Below are 21,643 nucleotides of genomic sequence, written 5' to 3' on the forward strand. Positions count from 1 at the left end.
CTTATCTAGTGTGTGGGACAATTCGATGAAATGCACAGAAGCAAGAGATGGAATATATGTTTGAGAAAGAGGCAATTGTGGATGGATTGTTGACCACTTGGTAGAGAGTGAAGGGGAAGAAGACTAGAAAAGCAGGAAGGGAATAGATTTAAAGAGCTTTAAATACTAAATAGAAGACTTTCTATTTTATCTTAAAGGTGATAGGAGTACTTCTGGATCTAAATGATCAGGGAAATAAATTAGCCTAATTTTGCAGAATCATAAATTTCTCACTGTTTGAGCAGCAAATTTGGCTTGCTTAAACATAGCTGAAGATACCATCACATCTGATCTTCTCAATCTTTTGCACAAAAGTTCATATTTTCTTGATATCATTTTTCCCTTTGAACTTGGATGTGGGTATTTGTGTAGGACCTTCCATATTATCCTTAAAACTAACAGATATTTGCATGGACACCTGTAAAGGTCCAGAACCAAAAGTATTTAAGACCTGACACATTAACTTTCCTTAGTTAATGATATCACTATAATTTCCACCCCCCCACACATTGATATCTTTCTTATTATATGACCTCCACTGATGAGGATATGCTTACTTCCTCTTCTCTCCTGTAAATCTCCCCTTGGAACAAAGAATTTTAAAAAAAGAGGAAATGAAAAAATATATAGTTTAACAAAACAACCAACACATTTACTCCATTTGATACTATGCAATGTTCCACAACAATATCTCCACCCAAATTTTTGCAAAGAAAAGACAAAAGTGAATTTTCTCATCTTTTTTCTGGTATTAATATATTCTTTTATTAGTTTTCACCAAAAAAGCCAACTTATTTAAACAAATCAATTTATTAATGAAGCATATTTAAATACACAATGAAGAAACTTCTGACTTCTGTTACATGAGCATTTCTACCTAACAGTGTGAAATTACTTGGAAGAAAGGTTTCATTTGTAACTGAGATCCTTTGGAGAAAAATATAACTTGAACACTTTTAACGTCTTATTTCCTGAGATGTAGAACATACCACAGAAGATCTTGGGTTTTTTCTATTTCTTTTTTTCTCCTTCCCTTAAATGATGAAGCAACTTTTTTTTATCTTTAAGCATGAAAGTCATTTTATCTTTCCTAAAACAGAACTTCATAGAATGTCTTATTCTTTCCATGTTAAAATTATCAGAGTGAAGGTGAAAGCCAGATTGATCGATGTAGTTATGAGAGGGGTTTAACTTTCTTTTTTTTTCTTTACTTTGTTTCTGAACTCGGTATATATAGTAGGATGAGTTCATAACTCAAGTGTAGTGATTTTAATCAAGGTAGAATGCTATGAACTAATTTAAGCAACCTCATCAGTTAATGTTTAAGGTTGCTGGTTACAAATGCTTTCCAAAATAAATGAAAAGCGATGTACCATTTCTTTGTATTTCTTCTCTGAACTGGTAATAATGACCTGGTATAGAGTGTTCCTAGGAAATTAATCACTGACTGAGGTTAAGAGCAACTTCACCAAGGACCATCAGCCTCTCCTAGTTGAGCATTAATCCACTCAAAAGGCCCTACTCTTCAATCATTATGCCTTAAATATTTTCCTACAGTGTTATCATGATGCAACACTAGGGAACATCAATATCTTGTACTTTATGACACTATTCTGAACCCAGTAACTGCTTTTTAAGTAGAATTCATACACTGTTGGCAGATTATAAATTATATGTGCTTTATAGATGGCTTCTTAAGGGTGAAGAGAAGTAAATTGTGAGTACATGGTGTCAAGTAGTTTATCGTTTGGGGCATCAAATAAGTAGGATAATCCTCATAAACCATGACCTCTGATTTACATCACCGAATAATTTGTGTGGCATGAAGTAACATTTTTTTTTCCCTTTTCTCCCACTTAGAAACACAACATGGCTTTTTTCCTCTCATAGGTTATGATTTCTCATGCCATTTTAGAAGTCTTGGCTACATGAAGATTACTTTAGGCTCCTGATTGAGAATGGTCCAATCTTACTTTCATACCTAGCAAACCTTGTATTTCTGTCTTCTTCCAGAGCCACCAATAGGACAGATGCACCCTCCGCATGGCAGTGTCACTCCTCAGAAGAACAGTAACTTGCTTGTGATCATCGTAGTCACTGTTGGGGTCATCACAGTGCTGGTGGTGGTGATCGTAGCTGTGATATGCACCAGACGCTCCTCAGCCCAGCAGAGAAAGTAGGTGAAATGTGGAAAACAGGATGGGGAGAGAACCCAGTGGACTAATCTTTCTGCTGTTTAATCATGGTCTGTTTTTTAAGGTTGTGCCGGCAAAACAAATTCATCACCATCATTGTCATAACAACGAGCATTTTTGAGCACTTGAACTTTTGCAATATGCTTTCCGTGTGTTATCTCATTTTGATCACACACGTTTAGCAATTGCTTTATAATCTGTAGATCTTAAATCTAGAGCTAGAGGGAACCTCAAGAGGTCATCTACTCTCCCTTCCTCTTTTGAATGATGAGGAAATTGAGGAACAGAAAAATTTGCCAAATATCATATAATTAGCAATAGAATTTGACTCCAGAACCAGTGCTCTTTGCATTTTACAGTGCTGTGTTTGACAGTTGCCTGAGATACTGAGAGAGTTATTGTCTTGTCCAAGGCAATACAGATAATATAGGCTAGAATCAGGAATTATATTCAATGTGACCTGATGCTAAAATCAGTTTATAGTTCATGATATGACACTTTACTCTTCTAAGAATAATATAGATATTAAATTATTTTGTTAAAAAATCCAGTCTTTTTTTTTCAAAATTGAAGGGATTCAGTCCTGGCTGAATAACTTAAGATGAAATTTGAATGATACATTGGAACTGGAGAAAGTGCATATAAAAAAGCAAAAAAAAAAATAACATTCATACCTTTTATAAATTTCCATGTAGTTTGGACAGTCAGTGAATCAGATACCTACCCACAAGAATATGCAAGAAAAAGAATACCAAAAGTCTGCTACTATAGGATGATCCTATGCTGGAAAATTGACTCATAAATTTATTTGTCTCATTCCTTCACTCCATACTTTTTCCTGTCCCATAATGTATGTTAAAAACAAAGTTGTCCAATAAAGTTAATGGTCTGTATGTTAATTTAAAAACCAAATGTGCACTTCTTTTCACACCATGATATTCTTATCCTAGATGTGCTACATATCTGGAGATGATTTTGAAAGAGCTTCTGCATTTGATGTAATTAGAAGATTTTGAGTCCATATTTAGAATACAGAGTCACTTTGAGTCAGTTCAGTGAACCAAGCACTGACTGATCCTTTGATCTATTTCTGAAAAAAAGTTGGCTGTTCCTAATTTGTTATCATTTCCTTCATTATTCATCTTCAGATACTACCTTCCATGTTATTACAATTTTATTAAAGACATTTATTCAGTGTCCTTTCTAAGCAAAACACTGAAAAGCGAACACAAATCTGAGTGATAAATAGACCTTCCTCACATTACCCTTAAAACCTACGAGGGGAGATAAGATATAATTAAAGCATAACTAAATAAACTAAAAATGACATTGAAATGAAAAAACACCTAGCATTTAACAGGGCAATTAAATGAAAGACATTGAAAAGAGACATGACTTTTCAAGTATGTAGGATCTAGAAATTGGACAATTTAAGTTTCACTTCAAGGGAAAAAATGGCCTAATAATTAGAACTATCCACTGCTGGAAGACATGTACTCAACCTCAGAAGAGATCTTTAAGCAGGGGATGAGCCAGTCACTTTCTAAGTATACCATAGAGGTGGTTTATCTTGGTATGGATTAGAATAGATGACAACTATAATCCTTTGAAACTCTAAAATTCTGTGTTTAAAATATTTTAAAATAGGATGAGATGAATTTATGAGAAAAGGAAGAAAAAAGGGTTATTAGAGTTCAGGGAAAGGAAGATAATTTCCTGCTAGAAAGGTTAAGAAAGGCTATGCAATACAGGTAAAACTGGATGGACAGAATTTCTAGTTAGAAATGGCAGAGATCAGGGCATACTCAGCTCTAAATAATATGGGTAAAGATATGGGGAAAGGAAGGCTTAAGACATTCTTGGGGAATGTGGCCCAATTTGCCGGCATATAGGTTAAGAAGAGGGCAAGAGTGTTAATAAAGTTGAAAACATATATATCAAGCTTTGTTTTTCTTCCATTATCTTAGATAGAAAGGCACATAATCACCTCTCAACAAAAGTAACTAAGCAGGTGGTTGGCAGGGAGAAGGAAACCGTGTAGACGTAAGAATAAGGCCAGTGCATTATTAATTTTTGGTGAAGCAGACATGAGGATTGTGCTAACTTTGGACCTTTTCCTCACATGTGTCTATTCTTGACTTCTTGATTTGACACGTACCTTATGTGGTTTACAGATGGTAATTAAATTCTTCAGATTCTGTCAGCAACAACATTTGTAGGGAGCCTCTATTTGCATTTCAACCTTGGCAAGAACCACTAAGTGTAAATCAAAGGCAACCAAACACTCTAATTTCATCTCCAAAGAAGGTCAGAAGCCAAGATAAATAAATAAAACTTTAATAGAAAGCCTCCATTGACTAGACTACAAACAAAACAACAAGGCACCGCAAACAGGCAGTTTGCCATAGCAGTTAGTCATACAAGTATGAGTGATAGTCACAAGAGTTATCAATGAGAATGGCAAAGGGATGAAGATTCCACTTTCAGCAAGTAGGAAAAGCAGAAAAGAAAAAAAAAATTGATGAGTATAATCCATTGTTACATTTTTCCAATATCATACATTATGCACATATATATGAAAATTAGTAGATAGATTGGACCAATCACCCCATACCCTATAAACTCTGTTTTCATCTGAACAAAATTTTGACTCAGCCTGGAGACTTCATCTGAGATAAATATTGGGCTCTTAGTATTTATGAGAACTCATTAAAGACCTTAAATTTCAGGATTACTTTCTCTCTTTCTTTCTCCTGTTTTAGACTATTCAGATATGTTTCTTTGAAAAGCAAAACAAATTTTTGCCATCCATTTTCTTAGAATATTTACTAATATCTACTATATGACTGTACCCCTAATGAATATTGAAGCTATGGGTTTGGTATCTCTGAAATCCTAGTGCCTAAATTTGTCTAAAATATCCTATGATAGTTCATAAAATATTAATTGTTTTTACTTTTAAGCAGTCTTAGAATGTTTGCATTATTTGCATCATGAGTCAGGCAGAATATTTGAGTCTTTAGCAATAGCAGATTCATAGGAAAACAAAGGCTAGAAACACTGAATAATCAACCAAAACACAATTATTTGGGGAATAACACTTTGAGGTCTTTTCTACTTATGTTTTTAATTAAAATGTTTATTCTGCTGAAGGGTGAATTAGAAACTATATTAAGAAGCACAGTCTCCTGGAAGAGATCCATCAGTGGAAATTTTGGTCACCCTTTGCTATATAGAACCATAAAGATTTTTTTCTGTATGTGGCACAGGTTCAGTTGTAGAAATATTGATGTTTCCTTTTTATGGTGGGGCACTTAGAAATTTTGTCCAGAGCATAGTTGGATGACTTCATGCACTGAAAAGAGTTTTTCACACAGAACAGGCTATTTTGAACATGATTAGATGAACTCAAATTGACCCCAAGTCCCCTCTTTCCTCCCTGGAGAACCCTCCATGCTCTATTATCTCTCTAAGGAACAAGGCTTTCATTCTTAGAAACTAGGGCTGATTTTCTTTTTCTTGTCTAATTTTTAGATTGGGAAAGGCAATTTTCCAGGATATGAGAGATGTTAATCTGTTAGAACTTTAAAAAAAATCTTGTCTCTTAAATTGTAGCATCATGTAGTTAGACAAATGGACAACTGTTTATGACCAGTTTTAAAATAAAAATAGAAGTGCTGCAAAGACCTTTCTGGAATTATTTTAGTACAAGGCACTGGTGCAAATTCTTCAAAAAAGACAATGTAGAAACTCCAAGATTTTAGAGTGTAGAGTTTGCCATTTTATATATAGAATATATATCCTATAGTCTAACAGATTTCCCAAGGATGACAAATATACTCACCCCATCCTCAACAGCAGCACTTCCTTTTGAATAAGTGAGGCAATGTGGTAGAATGGGGAAAACGCTGACCCTGGAGTCAGATGTTATGGGTTAAATCCTAGTACAGAAAAGAACATGCTTTTTGAACATGGGCATTTGACCTCTCTGATCTTCAGCTTCTTAAACAATAAAATGTGGACAGTAATGCTTATATGACCTGGCTCAAGGGGTCATTGTAATTAAAGCAATAATAGAACTTAGAAAGTTTTTGAGAAGGGAAGTAGTTGTTGGGTTATTAAGACCTAGCTGAGGCACTCTAATTCTTAGGAGTTCCCAGTAAAATTAGGAATCTATACCCCCTGGAGAAATAACAAATCAATCAATATCAGCCTTAATGTGATGTTAACACTCCTGAGGGAAAAGCGAACAACCCACCTAAGGGAACTTAGTGTGTTTTGGGGAAAATAGGATGGGGAAGAGGTGGGCAGAAACTCAAATCTGTCTAACTCCAGGGAAGAGACTCTGCACCAAGTAAGCTCCAGTTAAAGAAGACCACTGCTACTAAAAAAGGAAATGCCTCAACCCTAAATATGGAGTTCAAATCCAGCCTCAGATACTTACTAGCTAAGTCACCTAACCCTGTTTGCCTCAGTTTCCTCATGTGTAAAATGATCTGGGAAAGGAATGACAAATCACTCTAATATCTTTGCCAAGAAAATCCCAAATGGGATCAAAGAGTCAGAAGTTTCTAAAATGACTAAAAACAGCAAAATACACTAAGTACCCCCCCCTCCATACACACACACACACACACACACACACACACACACACACACACACATATACTCTCAAACCTCATCTGTGTCTGACATGCCCTTTAGCTGTGCATTCCTGACTTTAGCCTCTTTACTTGGATTTATTAACTGGAAAAATAAATAAGGTTCTTAGAAGATATTGGAGAATGGTTAGTTTTTTTTTGAGGGGGACTAGATTGAGAAATGGTTTTTCATTCAACAAAACCTCTCAGAGCAATCTGAATAATTCAGGTGAAAACAAAATCAATTCCATTCTGAAACAGACAACATACCTGCAATCCCAATAGGAACCTGCAAAAACATGAGCTCCGTGTATGAAAAGAAACAATTGGAAAACGTAGGGCTACTTTGGAGAGTTTTTCCCCATTATCTAGTTTGATCCTCACCCCAGTCCTTCTAGGGATGCAGGTTCTAGTTGTCTAAAAATGCTGGTGGGTTTGACATTTTACTTTGCCCTGGACTTTCAGGGTAGAAGGAGGGGATGAAAATATTCCCCACTACTCTTATTAGTCCCTAAACATTTAGGTTTTGAGCTTTATGGTGCACTTTTTACTCTTAGAATTATAGAATTGTAGAATCAGAATGTCAGAAATGATGAAGACCTTACATCTACCCCATATTGGTCTGGCCCCCTTCATTTTAGAGATGGAACAGAGAAATTACGTGATTGGACCAAATTTAAATAATTACTCAGGAAAATGGATTTGCATATCTTTGGTTAAGTCTTTAAATTCCCCTAGCCATGGTTTCCTCATCTATTAAAATAGATTGGTTAGATTAGATGATGTCTAAGGTCTCTTCAGTTCCCAAAGTCTATAATTCTAAGACTAGCCAGATTCCAAAATAACTTCACCATGAAGAACTTTGGTCATTTATATTTTCTAAAACGAGTTTCTTTAAAAGTGTTCTTTTCAGGGCAATTATGTTATTCAGTGGATAGAGACCCTAACCTGGAGATATGAGGTTCTGAGTTCAAATTTGACCTTAGGCACTTCCTATTTGTGTGACTGGGCAAGTCACTTAACCCCAATTGCCCCAAGCCTTACTGTTTCTCTCCCTTGGAACCAAAACAATATCAATTCTGAAACAGAAGATAAAGGTTTTTAAAAAGTGTTCTATAATTTTAGTTTCCTATAATTTCAGCACTTTGCTAATTTGTTTAGATATGAACCAATTTATTTGAATTAGTGAGCCTTATTGCAGTCATAATATTAATAAATGTTATTAGTGAAAAAGTGAGTCATATTGCAGGCTTTCCAAATAAGGCCTTTTTTTCCCCTGAAAATTCAAAAAGAAGTGCTGATTATTTTTGAGAAACAGTGTCTATATAAAAAACAGTACTGATGATTTCTTGTGATGAGGAGCTGTCACTTCATTTTTTAACACACAATTAAGGACCCACTCTATGTAAAGCAATTTGTCAGGCCCTTACACTGAGTCAGAGTATGGGCAATTAAGAACTTTAGGAGCATAGTTTAATATTGCTTTTCATAATGGCTAGAAAAAGGAAAGTGTGCTTTATAGGAATTCAAAATAGGTTTTAATTTATTTTGTTTTGTTTTTCTAAACCTTTACCTTCTTTCTTAAAATCAATACAAGGTATCTGTTCCAAGGCATACAAGTGGTAAAGGTTAGTCAATGGGGGGCTACACAGCTAAGAATTGCCCAAGATCACATTTGAATGCAGGACCTCCCATCTCTTGGCCAAGCTCCCAATCCACTGAGCCACTTAGCTAAGATTTGTGAATGCCTTGAGTTGGGAGATGGATTGTTGACATGAGAGAAATCAACTAGATGATTAGTTCAGTGTATAAAGGAGAGATATGAAATATATGAAATGAGGTTGAAAATATAGATGGGAACCATATTGAGAGGAGTAATGCTCATTGTGAGATTAAGTGCTAAACTAAGGAATTGGTATGGCTTTGTAGAGTTCTTTTATCTTGGAAGTATCGAACACAATGGCATCTTTAGGTTTTTAGGGGACACAATCCTAAGAATTAAATATCAAGCTGACATTGGTGAAAATCAAGATGGTCCCATGGATGAGAAGATAGAAAGTTGGAAGATGAGCTTTATTGTCAAATTTTATAAGACTAAAGATGACTAGCTCAAACTATTAACTTAAACGTAGGAAAAGCTTCCAATAGTCATTATGGAAATTCTAAAAGATATTGGAGGTGTTTCCCTATAACCAAGAAACTAAAAGTTACAGGTAATCATCGTTAAAGGTATTGAGGATAAAACATAAAATCTTATCTATCCATACACCTGTCCAAACAAAACTGAAATGTGTCCATATTTCTAAATCTGCCTAGTATTTATTATTCAATTTCATGGAAAGAGAAGACAAAGAATGGGGAATTAAAAAAAGGGAAGAGAAAGGAATAAGTATTTATTTAGTGCCTATTATTTACCTGGCACTGTTCTTAGTGTTTTCTTTTTTTACAAATATTATCTCATAACCACAACCAGGAGGTGTCATAATTATCCCCTTTTTACAGTTGAGGAAGCTGAGACAAATATGTGACTTACTCAGAATTATACAGTTTCTGAGACTGGATTTGAACTCAGGTGCTCCTGATTTCAGATTCCAACACTCTATCTAATCCTCTAGCTCCTCCCATGCTTGTCTTTATGAAAAACACAAAGATGCTAGTTAAAAACCAATAAATCACATGAACAAATATTAATAAATATATACTATATGGAAGGGAGCTGCTAGATGGTATTGTGGAAAGAGTGATGGGTCTGGAAACAGAAAGTCTCATCTTCCTGAGATTAAATCTGACCTTATATGCTTACTACATGTGTGACCCTGTGCAACTCACTTAACCTTATTTGCCTTGGTTTCTACATTTATAAAATGAAAACCGCTCCAATATCTTTGCCAAGAAAACTCCAAATTTGTTCACAAAGAGTTAGATATAACTGAAATTATTAAACTTTCATAAGCATTACATGCAAAGATAGACAGTTCAAATGACCATGGCATGGAAGATAGTCTATTTGTGAGTTATAACTGTAATTGATATTTTATAGAGTTTTGAGGTTTGCAAAGAACCTTATATTCAATATCTCACAGGTTGTATGAAATAGTCCAGAGATGTAAAAATAACAGGTTTTATTAGATAATTATTTTGTTGTTGTTTAGTCATTTCAATTATATCTGACTTTCTGTGACCCCATTTGGGTTTTTTTTTTAGCTACTAAATGTCTGAGGTCAGATTTGAATTCAAGAAAATAAGTCTTCCTTATTCCAGGTCACGTGCTCTATCCACTGGACCACCTAGCTACCACAAAGTCATTTTACACAGGCTTATATAAGTTCATGACTTAGATAGTTGGTCATGCTAGTATAGAAAACAGGATTTTAAATCAAGTCTTTCCTGACTCCAAGTCTAACCATTCAGTGTACCCAACTGCCTTTAATATTTATAAATAAAAGGATATGATTTTAGCAAATGGGAAAGAGACAAAAAGCTGATACTAAGTAGGAATATGATAAAGTAAATAAGAAACAATAAGTAGAGAAGTAGAGAACAAGAAGAAGCTTATCAGATTTTGAAATACTCAAATTAGTAGATATTTCTTTTAACTTGAATGGTGTTTTAGGGTAAATCAAGTACATAGTTATTTATGCACCACTTGGTGAACTTTAGAAACTCATTGCATACAGTGGAGATTGAAATTATAAATACATTTAGGTTTAAGGAGTATTTAAGCAGATATATGGGTTATATACCTATCTTGGGTTATTAAGATGATATTGATGCTCTTAGAGTGCATCCTTAACTTTTGGACGTAGATATCAAGTACAATCCTACCTTTCCCCAAATTTTGCTATTTTCCTTTGATTTTGTATATAAGGATCTATATACTTCCTGTAAAAGGAGCTGATTATATTTAAGAAAGTCTTTAAAATAGAAATTACCATAGTCCAAATTAATTAAAATAAACAAATTCCTGCAGAAATGTTCTCCATACAATCCTCTACTAAGTGTTTGTTTTGCTTTGGTTCATTTTTTTTTCCCCTTCTGGGAGAAGCTTCCCAATAAGATATAGAGTCAGGGAATTGGCACACTAAGGTTCCTCCTTGTTTGAGATCCAGCCTTTGGCACAAATCCTGTCCTTTTCTTTGCATGGTTCTTTCAAAGCAGCTATTCGATTTATCTTCTAAGGAAAAGTTGCCAGTGGCTGTTGTATGCTGTAGCTCCTAGGATTGGCATGTGACTAACCTATTGTCACTTCATGGGTGGGCCTGAAGGTGACACTGGAGGAAAAGTCCTTTGCATAAAAGATGAGCCCCTGGAGATTTAATATGGCATCTTAGACAATATGGTTTGTCTACAGGGGGATAAGAGGAAAGATGGCCAAATCCGAGTGCACTGATTCCTGGATTTCACAAGCCAGCTCCAAGGAGTCCCTTTGTTTCTTTAGTGGCAGGGAATTAATTTGGTGACAGACTTGAATTCATTGTGCTTGGGGCAGCAGAATACTGGGCTTCATCTTCTCTTATAATTCCTTTCCTAGGAAACGAGCTACCCATAGTGCTGGCAAGAGGAAGGGAAGCCAGAAAGACCTCCGGCCCCCTGATCTTTGGATTCATCATGAAGAAATGGAGATGAAGAATATTGAAAAACCATCTGGCTCAGACCAGGCTGGAAGGGACTCACCAATCCAGGGCTGCCAGGACATCACACCAGTCAGCCACAGCCAATCAGAAACACAGCTGGGAAGCAAGAGCACATCCCATTCTGGTAAGTGAAACTGTCATTGAGATCACTGAAAGTTTTCCAAGTGTATTGGGAATGGTAGATAAGTATCAAGAAGTCACAACTCTTAACCCCTATAAAAGTATAGACAGCCATATAACTGTTGACTCCAATGAGTCTGGGGAGTCTTTGTACAAAAAATGAATGGGCTAGGCTATTTTTGTCCCCAATTCTAGGAATAACCGAGATTTGGCTACAAAACTTTTGTACATCCATTTCAAAGTATGCAAAGGAAACTGAAGGTCTAAAAATGCTGAGTACTATGCAAGTTGAGTCCGGATTACTCTGGATATGATCTTTCTCCCCCTTGCAAGCTCATTATCAACAGGCTTACTGAATGATTTTGCATGTAGACTGTGTCTACAAGAATATCATTGAAGAAGAAAGCAATAGGGTCTTTTTTGAAAAGTCTCTATGTATACACAGACATGCCCTAACTCCCATAATTAGATAAGGTGTTTGTTCTGATGGTACTTTGCCTCCCATAATTGCTAATGTTTGATTAACAAGGCAAAAGCATAATGTGTCCTGAACCAAAAGATCATTTGACCCTGTCATAGATCAGGCAAAGCACATCTGTTTGGCTCAGAGTAAGATGAAGGGATGAGTGGCTGCTTTTGTATTATGTATGTCAAATATTTTAATCATTTGCATATTTTAATTATAACAAGCAGACCCAGAGCCCTCATGCCTAAAAAAATGCAGATAAATGCTATTACAGTGAATATCATTATAAAACGGCATTCTGCACTATTTTCTGTGACCACTTCATTCATTCCCATAGGCTCCTCAGGTAATATATGCAGCCTTTTTCCATTCTCTTAGCTCCAGATTCTCCAATTGCCTATAGCATACATCTTTCTGGAAGTTCAAATGGCATCTCAAATTCAACACGCGCATAATCAGGCTTTTCTTTCTGCCTAAAACCATCCCTCCTTCTGATTTCACTATTTCTGTTAGCTGTACCACCACTCAGCTTGTCTTCCATTTCCATAACGTAAGGTTTTTCTTTGACTTCCTTCTCATTCAGTGCCCATCCCTGTTCAGTTAAAAGAGAATTTGAATCAGAAAAGGAAATCTATTCTACCATTTCCAAGCTGTCTGAGCAAGGCATAGTATAGTAAGATCATAGAGAGAGAGAGAGTTGGAAAGTACCTTAGCAATTATTAAAACCAACTCACTTTACAGATGAAGAAATTGATACCTCGGAAGGTTAAGTGACTTGCCAAATTTCACAGAGATGGTAAATGTCAGACCCAGGATTTGATAGGACCATAAGGCTCTGCTGCCATTGTCACTTCAGTTTTCTGGGACTCAGATGTTGTATGATTTCTAAAACTTGAATAAACCAATTCATTTTAAAGTAATTTTCACATATATTATCTCAGATATCCCTCCTAATAACCCGGAGAGGTAGATAGAGCAAATATTATTGTCTCATTTTACAAGCAAAAAAATTAAGGTTTAGTAAAGTATATTGGCAAAAAAATGAATGAAGCTAGGATAAGATAAAACTACCAGTTTAGAAAAAAATTTGCCTCAAATATGTTGCCTAAATGACTGTTAAGCAAAATATATAGGGAATTAATACAAGTATATGACTAAGAGGCATCTTTTAATAGCTAGTCAAAGGTGATGCCTAAAATCAGAAAAATCAGTGTTGAAAGTGCCCACAAGGAAAACAGATACTAATAAATTGCTGGTTGAACTGTAAATTGGCTCAATCATTTTAGTAAACAATTTGCAATTATGTGAGAGAAGTGGTCAAACTATACATCCCCTTTTTTGTCACTGCTGGCTCACAGCCCAAAGAAATCAAATTGTAGAAGAAAAGTCCCAAATGCAGCAGGATAGTCACCCTAACAGATAACTGGAAAAACAAAATCATTGCCTGGGAATGAAGAAACAAATTGGAAAATAAAAATGGAATGTTATTACACTGTTAGAAACAATGAATATGAAGAGTTCAGATAAATATTCTAAGATTTGTATGAACTGATATATATGATGAAATAAGCAGAACCTATAAAATAATATACATAGTAATTACATTAATATACACTAAAAAACAATAAAACAAAGCTAGGACTTTAAGTATAATGACTAATTTTGGTGCTAGGGAAGAAACAAGAAAATGTATCATCCTGTCTTCCTTTGTTTAGAAGTGGGAAGCAAGAGTAACACGTGTGTTGGGATATAGAGTTATCAGTCAGTTTTACTTAAGTTTTTTTTTGTTTGTTTCAGGCAAAATTCTAGCTAAAGTGAGTATGGAAATGACTATGAAAATAAAATATATTAAACTTTTTTTAAAAATACACATTCTATTGGTAGAGCAAGGCCACATTCTTTAGATATTTAAATTTTTTCTTCAATAATTAAATTCATTTTTAATGAAAAGCAAAAGATCAAGAGAGATTGAGAGAGACAAAGGATGGAGAGAAAGTAAAAGAGGTTTATCAGTTTATTTAAGGTCACACAAGAAGGAAGAAGCAAAGTCAAAACTTTGGTTTCTAAGAAATATATGCTTTTCTCTTACATCATTCTTCTACTCTGTCTTTATTCATCTGAAGAACCTCTTAGACAAACTTCAGTGTTTTCAAATGACCAGACAGAGTTAAATCAAGATAGTATGCAGTTTAAGATTTTTTTAAACTGTTCAAATAGAAAAGTATGAATTCATCAAGACTACTTAAAAAGTCTCAATTTTGACCTTGTATAGATTAGTGCCTGTTGTTTTTGAAAGATTTCGGTAATGCCTGACTCTTTGTGACCCCATATGGGATTTTCTTGGCAAAGACACTGAGGTGGTTTGCTATTTCCTTCTCCAGCTCATTTTACAAATAAGAAAACTTAAGCAAATAGGGTTAAGTGATTGCTCAGGATGACACAGGAAAATGAGTCACCATGACTTCAAATACAGCACTGTATCCACTCTACCACATAGATGCCTAAATATGTCTATTAGGTTACTTAAAATTAGGTTACTTAAAATAACAAAGCTGAATGGAATAATGATGGATAAAATGAAGTAGTTGCTTTGTTAAAAGAGGCACTTAAATGGCAATATTACAAAAAAAAAAGAAAGGAAAAGAAAAGAAAAGGTGCTTTCCATGCATGTACTTAACAAGTGGCTATGAAAGGACAGAACCCTTTAAGGTTTGGAGGCACTTAGATATCATTAAGTACAAATAACCCCTGGAAAAATATTTGTGAAATAAAAATAAATAAACAAAACATGAGGAACAATAGAGGCTTTCTAGAAAAATATGTGATGCTTACTGGATTCTAAGTTGCTCTTTTAAAATTTGAATTGTCATGTTTCTGTACAAAAAAATCCTGCAAGACATAAAAGGAATGACAATGAAAACAATCAGGGGATTGGAGATCTGGTTTCTGTTGCTGTCTTTAAAAAGACAAACTCATAGAATGTCTTTAATATGTGAAAAGATGACCAGTGGGGAAATAGAATTAAAGTATATGAAATAATGGGATAACATGAACACACACTTATCCATCAAATCCTAAACTATTAGAATCAAGGATATCCCTTGAAGCTTGATAAAGGTGAAAAGAACAAGAAACAGGTTTAGAAGACAAGATAATAAATGTGATTTTTTTAGACATTTTGAGTGTGAGATGCAAGAGTCAGAGATATGAAAGCCATCTATGTAGACGTGGTAGTTGAAGCCATGGCAGTCAATGGGCTTGTGATAGAAAGATTGTAGAGAGAGAAAAGAATTAAGGAGGAATGAAGGACAAAAAGTTTATACCATAGTTAAAGAAATCTTGTGAAATAAAGAAAGTTGTGAAATAGAAACCCATAGACTCCATATAGACAATTTAGGTAAATAAAGTCAAAAAGTCAAATTTCTTCAAGTCAAGGTAGAAAGTTAGACTTTATTAGAAGAGGGCCAAGTCCTCCAATAAAAGTGTCCTCTTGCATGTATTACATTGTTGGACCCTGGCAAGTGACAATGCCCAGAGGCTAAGACCTTGTTTGATAACAAAATGAATACTTCTGAACAAGATCACAAGACATAACATCATATAGACATTATTTTAGAAACAGTTACCCAATTACAAAGCTGATTGGTTAGTTCATTTCAGAAAGCTCATATTAGTCTTTTGACTAATGACTTAGTCAAGTCAAATGACCATACCTCTCTCTCATCTGATCTGGGGGAAGAGATGACTAATTTCAAACAGGAAAAGGTGCGTTTGTGATGTTTATGCCATATTGGGACATGAGATTCAGATAGTCAGCATCTTATAATGAAGGGAAGTACAGTCTTAGGGAGGGGTTAGATATTCCCTTAAAAGCAGTTTTTATGCTTTAGTTAGAAATCCTTGTAAAAATTATGAATTTTACTGATTGTATTAAGATTATGATGGAATTTATACCAATCGCTTTAGAATCGCAATGCTGATTATCTTAAACCTATCATTACCACTAAAATCCAATCAAGTATAAGGGGTCTTTTTCCACCACAATTTTATAGATACCATATACATTATATGAACAATTGACAGAAATTTAATAAAGATTTCTTTTTCTTGGAGACATTGGAAAGGGGTGAAGAAACAAAAGGAATAAAATTATATCCTGAAAATATATTAATTTTAACTAAAAGTTGTATCATGTTTCAGTTAGAAATGCATTTAATCTTTTTTTTTTTTAAAGAAAGTCGTTTTTGTCTAAGGAAGGTTGAATGATTTCTGAGGGAAGTTTTGGAAGTAGTATGTAGTGAGTCAATAGTTGACAGTTTTACTGAAAGATTCTCATCTCTTTATATTGACTGAATAAACATTGAGACTTACTGTGATTAGCAAATAAGAATTTCATATTGAAATTTAAACATTGAAAAGACTCAGTCTATCTTTATACATTAAGAGAAATAGTTAATTGTTTAACTCATGAGAAAAAAGTCAGCGAACTTGGTTTCTTGAGACTTTGTTGAGAAAAATATGTAGATGAGCGTTTTTACTCATCCACAAGAACAAAATAGAAAAATGTTAAATCAAGTCAAGCCATTAATTATGTGACAGAACATAATCAGCTTTTACATTAGTTTATATTTGTGGATTCAACACTTAATTGAATTAAATGTTTTGGCCAGATCTTTTGAATTTCCATGAACACAAGCTTAGTTTCTCATGTGTGAGCATGCAATGGAAATTTATCTATTTTAGCTATTTTAAAATGATATATTTATAGCAGAGGGAGTTGACATTTAAGTCTGAAAAAATGTGTGTACAAATGAAATATGGTTTAGTGGAAAATAATGGAATTGAACTCAGAATACCTAGGTTGAAGTTACACCTTGACCCATTACTATCTCTATGACCTGAGCAAATCACTTAAATCACTTAATCTCTCTGAGTTCATGCCACCATCTCTATTTTCACAGTCATAGAATTTAGAGTTGGAAGGAACATCATAGTTATCTAGTTCACCCCACATCTGAAAAAATTTTTCACTAAGGAGTTCTTTGACATAAATGAATACTTGACAAGTAGTCTTTCAGCCTCTCCTTTAGGAACTTTAATAAATGGTAACCTTCCACTTCTCAGGCTGCCCTTCCCACATTTGGGCAGCTCTGGTTGTGAGCTTCTCCTACAAACCTAAGTTTGTCTTTTTGTAGCTTACAATCATTGCTTCTGGTTCAACTCTTGACTCTAGAGTCAAGCAGGATGGATCTAACTCTCTTCATCATGACAGATTTTCAAATAGTTAAAGAACAGGGGAGCAAGAGAGGACAGTGTATGATAGAGCTCTTCCAATATTTGAATTTGTTTCATTTTGTCCAGACCAGCAACTTCATCAATAGGGAGAACTCTCACTGTGGAAACTTCCTCTGTTCTGACCATATGTGACCTCAGTTGTGATTTATAATCATAGGGAGTTGCCTGGCACACTGAGAAGGGTTTAAGGATTTTCTCAGGGTCACAGAGGCAGGCTTGAACCCAGGTCTTCCTGATTCTTACATCAGCCCTATATCCACTATGCCATTCTACCTTTCATTATCATCTATAAAACCAAGATAATAATCACGTCCTTCCTTATTCCTACAGTTGTCTTGAAGCTCAAAAGAGAAAATAGATATGAACACTTTGTAACTATCAAAGAATAAATAGATGTAAGACATTTTTATTCTTATGTTCAGCTTAATGACTACACAGCATGGCATAGTGTGCCAAGTACTGAACTAGAAGTAATCCCAAAGACCTAGATTTAAGTCCTGCTGCTGATAGTATCTGTGTGACACTGGGCAAGTCTCTTAGGACCTCTGAACCTCAATTAATTCTTCTTAACCACTGAGGCAGAGATCAAAGTATCCTACAATGGATAGTGAGGAAAGCTCATCTTCCTGAGTTCAAGTCTGGCCTCAGCCACTTAGTAGCTCTGTGATCCTGACTAAGTTATTTAACCCTGTTTGTTTCAGTTTCCTTATCCATAAAATGAGCTGGAGAAAGAAGTGACAGTGCAATATCTTTGCCTTGAAAACCCCAAATAAGGTCACAAAGAGTCAAACATGACCAACATGACTAAACAACAACAAGGTAGAACCCACAGTAATTTCAGGCGGGTCAAAGAGTTCTTGATCTTTGATTTAATAATCAGCTGAAGTAAAGAGCTGTATCAGTTGGTGAAATGGTTCACTCAGATGCTTATTAATTCTATTTAGGTCCTGATGCTGATGAAACTGGAAGTACCATGTCTACACTTGAGAGATCACTTGCTGCCCGAAGAGCCACCCGGGCCAAATTGATGATTCCAATGGATTCCCAGCCAAACAACCCCAGTGAGTAAAGGATCAATCTCTGGGCTCCCCCCAGATCACCCATCCATCCTGTACCTTTCACACAACCAAATGACAGTGATTTCCTTTGCTTAGATTTTTCTCTCTGTATTCCCTATCTTCACCCCTACCCCACCATGGAAATTAAGAGATTTCCACCATGGAAATTAAGAGATTATAAGGAACAGTGGCAGATGTCTTCACAAAGCAGAGGCAGAATTGTGAATAAAAACTGGAAGCCAAGAGGCAGAAAAATGTGTAGATCTTAGGGATCCTGAATCACAATGACCTGGGTTCAAATGCTGCCTCTAGCAAATACTGCCACTATGGGTCCCCAAGCAGGTCTGCTCTCCTCTCAGTGCCCACAGGCAATTTTTTTTAAGACTATCAATTACAAAACAATCACTCATCTGCTTTGGGAAAAGGGAATTCCCTTCACTGATGAAATCAGAGTTTAAAGGAAAAAGAAAAAAAGAAGATAACCCAAATTTTAAGACCTTTGTCTATGCAATCATTTGAAATGACTACAAACTTCTTTGAGCAACTAGACTAGTGTTCCTGTCTGTGAGTTAATGGGATCAGAAGATAAGTTTGTTAGTTGCAGCTGTATTTTCTTAAGGCAAGAAGGGAGTTTGTAGGGTGGAGCAGAAAGAGGAGAGACTGTCTAAAGTCTTGCCTAGTGAATTCAAGGTGAAACATGCTAAGAAAACCAAGCTCAGGGGAGCAGTAAAAGGGAAATACTTTCTGAGTTTAAGACCCTTTGTACTCCAGGAAGGGCTGAGAGAAAAGTTTCTCAAAGGCTACCAATAACAGCTCTGATCAGTTAATTCCATGACAATAGAACCGAATATTAGGACTGAGACAAAAACCATTTCAGTGACAGTAGAGAGCTGAGGAGAATGGCCATAGATTTTAACTGCTAAATCACTAGGATTTAACTACCAAAAACTTTGTTATCTGTGAGAGTATGAACCTTTCTATTCAGATCAATCTCTGGCATGACCTCCTTTCCCATTCCCCCACAATTTCAAAGTTTCATTTAATTAAATTCTCTTTAACTGTCCAGGAAGCTGATGGGATATTATCATATGGTAGGGAGAGGAGAAGAGGGAAGAAAATGATATGATCTTCTGCTTGCCAGTGATCTGAAATATGGAGACTCTTTACTAGAAGCAAAATTAATCAAATATTTAAGTGCTTACTATATGCCAGGCTCAGCATTGAGGATATAAAGGAAGTTGGAAACAGCCCCTGGCCTCAAGGAGTTCATAGCATAATGGGAGATTCAATGTGTTTATAAATAGATTCATACAGAGTAAATAGAAAATAGCCTAAAAGGAAAGGTTCTAGCATCTGTTGTTGATGTAGGGGTTTGAAGGAACTGGAAAAAGCCTGCTACAGAAAATGACATTTGAACTTAATGTTGAAGGATTATTTTTATTATTGTATAGTCATTTCAGTCATGTCCAATTCTTCATGACCCCATTTGGTGTTTTATGGCAAAGATACTAGTGTAGTTTGCCTTTTCTTTCTCCAGATGATTTTACGGAGGAAACTGAGACAGACTTGCCCAGGGGTCACACAGAGCTAATAATTGTCCGAGACCAGATTTGAACTCACAAAGATGAATCTCCCTGGCTCTATCCACTGTACCACCTTGCTGCCCTCATTGAACCATTAGAACAACTTAATTTTAAAAAGGGTACTGATGAAATGAGACTGCTCTGTGGTAGAAAAATAGTGTCAGGAGTGGCAATGATACCATAGCCTCCCTACTCCAAAATTGTTATGCTTCTTCCATTCTTAATCTCTCCTCATTCTAATTCACATTGCATACCATTTTTAGATTAGCCTTCTTAAAGGACAACTTTGTGTCAATCCTCCTATTCTACCTTGAAAACTTTCCATGTCTCCCCACTATATAATTAATAAAGTATGAGGAATACTGTTTCCCAGCCTGATAGTAAAGGCTTCACAAAATCTGGCAGTAGTTTACCATTTTCCAAATTATGTTCCATGACTCTTTCACTCCCAAATCCCTTATGCTTCGGCCAAACTCAACTACTTACAATCCCCGAAGCTTGCCTTGCCCTTTCCTCTATCAGTACTTTTGTTCACACTATTCTATCTTTCTGGAATACATAGCCTTGCTTTACCTTTTAAAATCCTATGCATTCTTCAAAGAATCTTTCAAATACCACCTCCTCTGTGAAATCTTTGATCACCTCAGCAAGAAGTAATTTCTCCCTTTTCTGGACTCTGTGGCATTTCAATTCTATCACATTTAAGGCCTTTCATCATTTATAGCTTGTATTGCAGTTTCTTTTAAGTATGCCTTAGCTCCTTTAGTAGATTACAAACTCTTTGATGGTAAGATTCATATCTTATTGTCTTATTCCTACACAAAGTGCCTCAAACATAATCAGAACACAATAATAATTTTGAATAAATAGATAAATTATATAATCTCCCATTGTTCAATCATGCAATTATTAAACAAGCATTCACTGAATACAGAGCAGTTTCCAATTATAATAGTAGAAGGAATTGCCTCGTTGATAGTTCCCTATCCTAGCAGAATCACAGGAGCAAACCCAATCAAGTTGTGTATCTGTATGTTATCTCTTTCCCACTTTTTCCCAGCACTCTCCGATTAAAGATCTCATTTTAGTCTCATAACTGCATATACTTGAGGAATATTTAAAATAGAAGGAATCTTGCATTTCATTTAGTCCCAAGTTCTAATTATAGAACAGAAAAATAAGGCACAGAAAGATAAAAGTGATTTACGCTTAATCACTTAATAAGTTCATTAGAGAGCTGGAACTAGAACCAGTCTATTGAAGTGTTCTTTTCCTTCTACTGACTCCCTTCAATCCTAGGCTGCTTTATCTCTTAAGAATCTCTCTACAACTCTAAATGAACATCCTAGTGCAAACATCAACAACATGGAAATAGATTCTGATCAAGGACACATGTAAAACCCAGTGGAATTGCTCTTTGACTACAGGAAGGGTGAGGTAGGGGAGGGAGGGAAATAATGCTATTCTGGTAACCAAGAAATAATGTTCTAAATTGACTAATTAAATAAAATTTTCAAAAAAAAAAAAGAATCTCTCCCTACTACCTGATTCAAGAGTAAGGCTCTCAAATGACAAAGTATTGGTTTTTAAATGTTGATGCCATTCCTTTTGTT

At 35.3% G+C, this 21,643-nt stretch overlaps 1 protein-coding gene across 7 annotated transcripts in view; it reads left to right on the forward strand.

Annotated features, from left to right (window-relative positions):
- The window catches only part of DCC (DCC netrin 1 receptor), a 1,370,599-nt gene that overhangs the window by 1,293,686 nt on the left and 55,270 nt on the right, over positions 1-21,643 (forward strand). For all 7 annotated transcript variants that reach the window (XM_007486716.2, XM_056824442.1, XM_056824443.1 and 4 more), the window contains exons 23-25: positions 2,053-2,215; positions 11,406-11,632; positions 18,334-18,450. In XM_007486716.2, coding sequence (XP_007486778.2) covers positions 2,053-2,215; positions 11,406-11,632; positions 18,334-18,450 — 507 coding nt within the window. The remainder of the gene's footprint in view (positions 1-2,052; positions 2,216-11,405; positions 11,633-18,333; positions 18,451-21,643) is intronic.

Source organism: Monodelphis domestica, chromosome 3, assembly GCF_027887165.1.
Source record: "Monodelphis domestica isolate mMonDom1 chromosome 3, mMonDom1.pri, whole genome shotgun sequence".
Lineage (NCBI taxonomy): Eukaryota > Metazoa > Chordata > Mammalia > Didelphimorphia > Didelphidae > Monodelphis > Monodelphis domestica.